This window comes from Thamnophis sirtalis, unplaced genomic scaffold, assembly GCF_051295495.1.
Source record: "Thamnophis sirtalis isolate CommonGarterSnake01/CBP01778 unplaced genomic scaffold, rThaSir2_p1.2 scaffold_4, whole genome shotgun sequence".
NCBI lineage: Eukaryota > Metazoa > Chordata > Lepidosauria > Squamata > Natricidae > Thamnophis > Thamnophis sirtalis.
The window spans coordinates 130,498,815-130,509,043 of record NW_028261384.1 but is presented as its reverse complement, the minus strand read 5'-3'; the positions used below and the strand labels follow the sequence as shown (position 1 = coordinate 130,509,043).

The 10,229-nt window shown below is 38.8% G+C and overlaps 1 protein-coding gene across 1 annotated transcript; it reads right to left on the bottom strand.

Moving 5' to 3' along the window:
* Window positions 1-780: 780 nt before the first annotated feature.
* Window positions 781-9,622, bottom strand: LOC148046589 (vomeronasal type-2 receptor 26-like). Its single transcript, XM_087712065.1, has 4 exons — window positions 8,798-9,622; window positions 5,375-5,590; window positions 3,823-3,949; window positions 781-1,682 (listed from the first exon to the last, which is right to left on the bottom strand). Exons 1-4 carry the CDS (start codon window positions 9,620-9,622, stop codon window positions 781-783), a joined length of 2,070 nt encoding a protein of 689 aa, XP_087568191.1.
* Window positions 9,623-10,229: the final 607 nt, after the last annotated feature.

The following is a 10,229-nucleotide window of genomic DNA, read 5'->3' as shown; positions in this document are numbered from 1 at the left end:
TATGAATATTGAATTGTACCCATGAAAGGAAGATTAGAAATCCTTTTGGATTATATATAAAGGTTAATAAAAAAGAACTAAGTTAGATTCAGTTAAGTCTTGATTATTAGGTGGGGAAATGTTATGATACAGGATATAGTCAAATAAAGGAGGGATAATGATTATATATATATATATATATATATATATATATATATATATATATATATATATATATATGTGTGTGTGTGTGTGTGTGTGTGTGTGTGTGTGTGTGTGTGTGTGTGTGTGTGTGTGTGTGTGTGTGTGTGTGTGTGTGTGTAAATGTATGTATGGGTACAACATAAGGAAACTGGATGTAAATTGTAAACAGTGATTTGGAAAGGAAGATTAGAAAAATTTGTTACTAAATATTATGGATGTTTAGCTAGACTAGGACATAAGGATTCAGTGTTATTGGAGGATTTTAGAAATAGTAAATGAAATGCCAGTATGTGGTTATGTATTAAACCTTGGTATATTTTATGATGAAGGATGTTTAAACAATTATAGTCAAATGAAAATGGAGGTATGATGATAGCAACATGTATAAATATCTGAATTAAAATACTTGAGTTAATATGAATTATGCTTGATGACTGTGGAAGAGATGCACGAAAGCCTTTTGTAACCAACTGATACACTTTCTACAGTATGTAAAGAAGGAAGATTTTATGTGTTGTGTTTGTTTTGAAAATAAAAAATAAAAAAAATATTTAAAAAAGAGAGAAACTAGACTAAGTCAATAAACCTATCTAAAACTTATGTCTTTCTTCGAATAAGCTGTTCTCGATTATTCAGTTCGGGCGTTACCAAAATAATATAACACTTAGGGAAAAAGATGCAACTGAGTAACCCAGCACTGGAGGTCAAGATAGAGAAGATCTCCACAGCCACCATATATTTTCCTTTGGTGCACAAATAGGTTGGGATGAATGACAACCAAACACTGCAAAACACCAGCATGCTGAAGGTGATGAACTTGGCTTCATTAAAACTGTCTGGCAACTTCCTGGCTAGAAACGCCACAGTAAAACAGATAATAGCCAGAAAACCCATGTAGCTCAAACTGCAATAAAACATGGTAACTGAGCCTTCATTACATAAAATGATGACTTTTTCAATCATTGAGTGCACATCCATATCAGGGAATGGGGGGGAAATTGCCAGCCAGAGAACACAGATTCCTGCTTGAAATAAGGAGCAGGTGAACACAATGGAATAGGCCAGTCTTTTCCCCACCCATTTCCTCATCCTGGATCCTGGTTTGGTAGCCATGAAAGCCAAGACCACTGAAATCGTTTTTGCCAATATGCTAGAAAGGGAGACAGAAAAGACTAAACCAAAAGTGGTCTGCCGAAGAAAGCACGTTGCTTGATTGGGCCTTCCAATAAACAGCAAGGGACAGAGGAAACACAAGAGGAGGGCGTGGAGAAGGAGGTAGGTGAGACTTCGATTGTTGGCTTTCACAATGGCTGTATCGCGATGCTTCAGGAAGATGCCTAGGACCAGAACTGTGATCAGAGAAAGTAAAAGTGCTGAGAAAGTTGCAACGATAGCCAAAGGATCTTCAAAAGCGAGAAAGTTTGGAATTTTAGGAAGGCATCCATCCTGGAATTTGTTTGGATAGTGATCCTCTGGACAACCGAAGCATGTTTCTGTATCTGAAATCAACAAGCATAGAATTTGTCAGAAAGAATCACAATTCAAATCCTCTGATGTTACATGATCACAGAGACCCAGATGTATATTCATACAGTTAATATGATGCAGCAAAGCGGTCTTATATTAAATGGCTCAGATGTTGCCCTATTATTTGTAGATAAAGCTTTATTTATTTCCTGCCTGGACTGAACGCATGGATAAGTTTGCAATTTGTCTTTTAACCAGAGGTGGTATTCTACTGGTTTGGACTGGTTCACCCAAACCAGTAGCAGAAATTACAGGTAGCCCTACCCATCAGCCCTGTCTCTATGGCATCTCATTTAGGCCCCTTTTTTTGCCAAAAGCGCATGCGTGCATGCTCACATTGCGAATCAGCAGGGAAGGTAAGTGTATACCACCCCTGCTTTCAACCCTTTGCTTTTGAACATGTTGTAGATCCATCTCCCTATCTCATGGTTTAGGAACAAATCATTTAGATTAGCTAGGAAATTTCTTCAGATAGTTTTTTTAGTAGCTCTTGGCAATTACTGCTGTTTAAATGTTCACATAATGTGCCTTGAAATGGACAAAAAGTTGCTTTGCTTGAGGCTCACAAAAGCAATTTTCAATTAATCATACAATCAACTTCATTCTTCCAGAATATATCTGCAACCTTACGGAATGAATCTTCACTTCTGTCTCCTTTTAGCTGTTAAGACTGCATTTATTACACTCTCTCCTCATTTATTCATTCTTGATTCTAAGCCTAGCGATGGTGAACCTTTTTTGGCTCATGTGCCATAGGGGAGGAAGCATATGGGGGGTCATGTGCAGGCGTACTGCACCCATAATGCAACACGTGACACCCCCAGTGCGCATGTATGCATGAGATGCACTCCCCCCATTTTCCCATGCTTTTTTTGCCCTCCCCAGGCTCCAGAAGCTTTATAGAAGCCTGGAGAGGGCGAAAACAGCCTCCTCCGCCCCCTGGAGGGCCCCCGGAGGCTTCAGTGACCTTCAGGAGGCTTTCCTGAAGCCTCCAGAGGGCTTAAACTGACCCCCCCCCAAGAAAACTGGAAGTGACTTCTGGTTTGCTCATAGGATCCTTTTTAGTCCTCCAGAGGCTTCAGGGAAACTTCTTGAAGGTCCCTGAAGCCTCTGGAGGGCTTAAACTGACCCTATGAGCAAACCAGAAGTTCATTCCTGAACTTTCTCTTTCCCATAGGGCTGTTTTTTGCACCCCGGAGGCTTCAGGGAAGCTCCTGAACTCTCCGGAGGGCCTCCAGGGGGCAGGGGAGGCTCTTTTTGCCCTTCCCAGGCTCCTATACAGCCTCTGGAGCCTGGGGAAGGTGGAAAACGGCTTTAAAAAGGCTGAATTCAGCTGGCCAGTATGCCCATGCATGCTAGCCAGCTGACGGGGCAAAGCCTTGCGTGCCCTGACAAATGGTTTCCTGTGCCACCTGTGGCACGTGTGCCATACGTTTGCCATCCCGGTTCTAAGCTATTAAATTCACCGTCTCCAGATTATTTTGTTCTATTGTTTTCCAGATTAATTATGAAACGAACTATTATGAAGTATTAATTGTGAAGTTAAAAGATAGAGGTAAAGGTTCCCCTTGTACATTTGTGCTAGTAATTCCTGATTTTCAAACTGAAGAGCCAGCACTGTCCGAAGACATCTCCGTGGTCATGTGGCCAACATGACTAAATGCCGAAGGTGCATGGAATGCTGTTACCTTCCTACCAAAGGTGGTTCCTATTTTTCTACTTGCATTTTTAAATGCTTTCGAACTAGGTTGGCAGAAGCTGGGACAAGTAACAGGAGCTCATTCTGTTATGCGATGCTAGGGATTCCAGCCACCAACTGCCGACCTTTCTGATCGACAAGCTCAGCATCTTAGCCATTGATCCACCATGTCCCTTGTGAACTGTGAGGTTAAGTTAGCTTTAAAACAGTGATTCTAATAGTCAAATGCCAATGGAGAAATATTAGAAGATCAACAACTGAGTTCTCTAACTAAATAAACATTTATAAAAGAAAAGTTGCATTCCAGCTCATTTAATTTTTGAAAATATTTTATATGCATACTGACTCTGCAGAAGGGTTTCTTACATTTTTGTCCTGAACCACTTCCTATAACTTTGTACAATGGGTCCTACCTTCTTTGTTTGAGAACATCCCTTCTGGACACCGAGCACAATCATAGCAGCAAAATTTCTCTCCCTCCTTCTTTTTCTTACTGTAGCCAAGGTGGCACTTTTCATTACACAGGGAAAGAGGTGGCACCTATCCAAAAATATAGAAGTGGTTCTAGTATTCAGGATATCCTTGGAGAATGGGTTCTCACATTTGGTGCTTCACTCAATGTATTTCGAGGAATCATCTATTATGTGTTTCCAGACTAAGAAACTGTATCTTTTCAATGAAGATTTTCATACTGTGTTTCCTCAAAAATAAGACAGGGTCTTATTTTTTTTGACTCCTGAAATAAGCACTTGGCCTTATTTTCAGGGAGGTCTTATTATTTTTGAGGTGCAGGAAGCAGCAAGCGTGTCACCTCTTGGCTGCTGCTGTGTTGCAATATTTTCAGGGAGGGCTTATTTTTGGAGGAGGGCTTATTTTAGTGCATGGGCTCAAAAGCCCAATTGGGCCTGTTATCCAGGGAGGTCTTATTTTCAGAGAAACAGGATACTTAGAATGATGGATGTTTCAACTAAGATAGCACAAAATAAAATAACCCACTGATTTAATTTTTTTTCAGATTGCTAAACACACACATAGATATCCAATTGGTTTTATTACTTGCATATGTTTGATTGAAGCAACCCAGTGTTTTTACCCGAAGGGGCTGTTCTGAAAAGCAACTGGAATTTCCTGGTGTTTTCCTCAAAAATCTTTCTCTTTTCCTCCAAAGAAGTTTCCTCAGGATGGGAAGCGAAAGGTTTTCAAGGTAAAAAACCAAGAAAGTCCAAAGGTGCTTTTTGGAAAAGCACCTTTGGCGCAACCACGATCTGGATAATTGAGAATCTCTATAGACATTCAGTGAATTAACACAACATGATAAATTAAATCCAAATTAAATTGGGGTTCTGCTTGTTCTAGAACATGGTCATTATATGAGCATGTGTCATGAAATAGGCTATTGCATTAAGTCATGATATTGGTTCATCTATTTGGGCATAATGTATGAATGTAGGAAGTTTATTAACCCCAGTTTGGAATTTACTGTCTTCTGTGTAGTAAGAGAATCCATGTTTCTAGTTGTCAGGACAGTGATTTAAGAGCTGACCAGCTGCTGCAATGCTGCAATGCTGCAATGCTGCAATGATGTAATGATGGAAATGAGTTAGCAAGATTTTTGGCTGTTATCCCTTTAAGAACTTGTATAATAATAAGAGGCCCTATTAGGGTATCTCTCTCTCGTCGTGTGTTTTTCCCTGCTGTAATTGCTGATTGTTTGACTTCTGCTTATAGTACATGCATATATGTGTATGTATATATTCTTTTGTAGATAAAACCTTTGTTTACTGTTATTGTAGTAAAGCTTTTCACACTCTGACACTAGTTCAACTGGTTTTCTGGTTTCTTTATAGGAGGAACTATCTGTGGGGTCAAAAATATCTTCTCTGGACCAGGAATCATTGTCCTGATCTACTAGCATCATTGGAAGTGAATATTGTTCTTTCGAAAACATTTCTGTTATTTTCCCACCTGGGTGAAATCTCTCTCCCATTCAATTTTGTCTTCATCAATAGTAAATCCTTTGTGAGGATCCAACCTTCCAACCTGGACCTTGATATAGGAATTATTAGAAAAAGTGACCAAGTTTGTAATATCAAATCCACCTGCCAATTCTCCATGCTCATTAAATGCGATTTCATCTCCAGCACTGTTGTTGAATGAAATCCTCTGAAGAAATGAATGAAGCTGCATATAAGAAGGAAAAATAATGTAACAGGCTGTAAAGGATTGCAATGTCTTCTCTCTCTTTAATCATTTTAATGATTAAAATAGCAAATGTTTACTTGGATTCTGAGAAAAATAGGATTATTCCTGTAAAAGAAAGAGCAATAGTAACACCATATTTACCCTCTATATAACCTAAGAATTCAGCTGGAGGAGATTATGTAAGGAATTGCGTGCAAATGTTAATCGTAAGGAAATAACAAAGCTATAAAAGACTATAATTACATTAGCAAAGGAAGCCAGCTCTCATGATACAATTAATAGTGTAATTGTTATCAGGATGTAGGGGATATAATTTTTGGGAAGACTGTGCACCCAAAATCATCTGACCAATGGTGATGGAGGGGCAGTGATAGGGGAGGGGTTTGGGGAATTTTTAAATCATGTACTTCTTTGTATCATTGCTCTTCTGTGACTTCACTCCACCTACATGAGTGCAGGGAGGCAACTTTTGCAAAAGTTCAAATAAAGCTCTAGATCAGTGTTTCTCAACCTTGGCAACTTGAAGATGTCTGGACTTCACCTCCCAGAATTCCCCAGCCAGCATTTGCGTGAAGTCCAGACATCTTCAAGTTGCCAAGGTTGAGAAACACTGCTCTAGATTGTTCATAGTGTCTCCTGTTGATTCAAACTGAGAAATTTAAATCTCATAGATTCTATTTTTTTCTTTAAATCACAAAACTATATCTGTAACTGCTTCAGCCCTGCTTCACTTCACTTTGATGGCAGCCTGCCAGTGGTGGGATTCAGCCAGTTCTCACCACTTCAGGAGAACCGGTTGTTAGGTTTCTGAACAGTTTGGTGAACTGGTTGTTGGAAGAAATCATTAGGGCAGAGAACCGGTTGTTAAATTATTTGAATCCCACTACTGCTGAGACTGACCTATATTGTTGGGAGGGGAAATGGGAAGCTAGGGAAGGGAATGACAGGAAGCAGAGGTGCCACCCAGAGACAACAGTTAAAAGATCCAAGGATATAATGGGAATGGAATGAGAAACACCCATCCAAAGATGCACCAAAAAGTGAAACTCTTACCAAAATACCTAATTTGAATCTTATTGGCCATCACCAAGATGACCAAGTGGGGAGGGCCTGGGAGAAGGGAAACTAATGGACTAATTGGGAAATCCTTGGATCTGGCCGTGCTGTGCTTAACTACTTGACATCAGTGAAATTATACCTTTCACTACAAATGGCATTGAGGTCTTTCTTTCTGAATACCCAAGCTGCTACAGGTCTGACACTTTGTTAGGCCATGTCTTTACAAACTTTTCGTGGAATAATGTATAACTCACTTAAAAACAAGCTAAAATGTACCCAAACATGAAGCCGACCTGCTGGAAGTGTAAAAAAGTACAAGGGACCTATTATCACATATGGTGGACCTGCCTGGAAACACAAAAATATTGGACAAAAATTTGGAAATGGGTGCAAGAAATTACAGGAGAACAGATAAAATACAAACCCGAACTCTTTCTACTGGGAATAATCAAAGGGAAATATACAAAGAAAATTAAGTACATATTAACACATCTGTTAACTACAGCTAGAATAGCATTTGCCCAATGCTGGAAACAAAATAATACCCCCTCGGACGAATTAGTGATTAAAAAAAACTTTGGATTGTGCAGAGATGGACAAATTAACACTGAAATTAAAAGATAAAGAAGAGTCGGAATAATATGAAATTTGGAACAATTGGTACAAATGGCTGCAAAACAAGAATAAAATTAATTAAGCCAGAAAACTATATATAAATATATATATATAGAACTGTGTATAAAGGTGTGTAAATATAGAAGTGAAATATTATATACATGTACAGGTATGATGACATAACAATATTAATGTAATGACTGTAAGAAGGGAAAAAATAATAAAAAAACCTGCTAAACAAAAACAAGCTAGGGAAAATATGTAATTTTGGGGATTCTTTTTATCCGTTTAATAATAGCTCGACTTTTGGTTATGTGATTTAGAAGAAAAATCTTGGAGAGCATAAAATAAAACTCCTGGCCACATTCTGAGCTGCTACTGATACTCCCCCCCCCCCGATATAGAATCCTTATTCTCCATTTTATCATTTTCTTTCAAGCATATTTGATTGGAAAAAAGGTGAAAAGAATTCCCCATTTTCTTCTATAAGGGTGTGGGTTGATGATTACTTGAGGAATCATAGTTCACAACAGAATTATTCCCCATTTCTTTGCCCTATTTAAAAATCTTCCCAATAAAAACACAGTTCCTTAAATTATGCAATGAAAACCATTCAAGGCATTAAACAAATTGATATACCTGTATTGTTAATATAAAGTGTGCTTTGGTTTCTAGAAATAATCAAAGACATCCTAATCAGAGATTGACTTGTATAAAAGAAGGTAAAGACTTTCTCAAGTTGAGACCAACATACAATGAAAAGGACTAGGGGTGACATGATTCTAGCATTCCATTATCTAAAGGGCTGCCAAAATTTTCATGTCTAACACCAGTCTTGAAATATTGCATTCAGCTTTGCTTGCCACAAATTTTTTTTAAAAAGATGTTGAAAGTCTAAAAAGAGCACAGGGAAGAACAATAAAGATCACAGGGGATTGGTGGCTAAACCATATGAAGAACATTTAGAGGAATTGGTTATGTCTAGTCTAATGAAGAGAAGGACCAGGAGTGAAATGATATCAATCTTCCAATATCAAGGGGACTGCCACACACAAAAGGTGGGTCATCCTATTCTCCAAAGCACCTTAGAGCAGGACAGGAAGCAATGGAAACTAATCCTAGAAGTAAAAATAATTTTCCTGACAGATCAATCATTGCCTCCAGAAGTTGTGGGGGGCTCCCATACTGGAGGTTTTTAAAGAAAAGATTGGAGAACCATTTGGCCAAAATGTTACAGGGTTTCCTGCTTGATCAGAGAGTTGGACTAGAAGACTTCCAAGGTCCTTTCCAACCCTGTCATTCTGTTATTTACAAGTCCATGCGGGCTTCTGGTAACACTATGGAGGTCTTTTGCCTTTCAAAATCTACCTTATAATTTGTGGGTCTTCTGGTGATCTCCCAATAAAAGCATCAACTGGATGTGATCCCGCCTAGCATCCAAGAACAGAAAAGGCCAGGTGGATCTTGTCAATATTTTTAAACATTAGGTTTTTGTCATTCAAGTGATATTACCTGCCAAGGTTGCACATTCTGCGGTGAAAGTCTGCCTGTATGGTCCCATGGTCCGTGGTTGACTCTGGTTGAGTCCATTTCATGTAAGGCATGCGCCAATGCATAGACAGCATTATAGATACTATAACTGTGACCGAGCATCCTCATTTCAAAGAATGGGGCAGGAAGATCCTTTAAGGTTTCCTTTCCACTACATGGCCTAAAGGCGAGATTTATCACATTCATTTCGGAAAGGAAACAGTTGAATGCTTGTGGCCAGAATTCATAGATAAAACCATCTTTTTCTTCCAAAAAGGGATTTATAGTCTCAAGAAAGTGTTGAAAACCTTGAATTTGTTTTGAGTGAATGTTGAAAGAAAGAGCTCCATGGAAGATCTGGGGTTTAACATCAAGAATCTTTTGAAAGTGAAATAAGGTGAAATCAATTTGGGCTGTAGTAACCCATACCCTTTTCGGACTGTTCTTCTTTCCCCATGAAAATATATATTGCATGGTCTGAGTTGTTTGTATAGCAACTGTCAACCAAGTAATGGATGCAGTTTCTCCATGAACAATGACAACTTTCGCTGTACTGAACATAAAATTCTTCAGGATGTCCATTCTCTCCATGATCATTGTATCGATTGCATCAAAAAAATAGATATGTTTGGTCAACCTTTCTGAGAAAGCTGGGCAGATTCCTTTCTGTAAAAGCATTTGCTCAACCATCTGTAAGAAATACGTTCCACTCTCGTCATCTGTAGCCATAAGTCCCAACCACCGCCATTGGAAATACAGAACCAATTGAACAAGTCCTTGGTACTGAAGTAATTCACTGGGAACCATGCGGAGAAAAGGAGCAGAATGGATCAGATCGTTGGGTGCTGGTTCAAATGAGCCATATGAAATCTAAAAAAAAAAAAGGGGGGGGGGAAATTTCGGAGTTGAAACAGGGATTCTAGTTTTTCCCCCCACCCACCAGGAATAATTGCTTCATTGATTGATTGAAGGACATCTTTCCTTATTCAGAAATGCTAGCATAAGCCTGTCAATTCTCAGTTATCCAGACAAAAGTATTTGAAGTTTGAATCATGGCAACTGGACGTCTTTATTGTTTAGCTCAGTGGTAATCAATCTGGTCCCTACCGCCCACTAGTGGGAATTCCAGCTTTTATGGTGGGCAGTAGGGATTTTGTCTGATACTGAAGCACTTTCCTTTTTTAAAATTTAATTGACTTTTTAAAAAAAAAATCATAGCATTATTTAAAAACATTTTCATTAGGTTTTCATAAAATCACCATTACTGTGGAACTGGTGGGCGGTTAGAAAATTTTACTACTAACAGAGATACAAAAGTGGGCGGGAGGTATAAAAAGGTTGACTACTCCTGGTTTAGCTAGTCATTTTAGGGACGTGGTGGCTCAGTGGCTAAGACGCTGAGCTTGTCGATCAG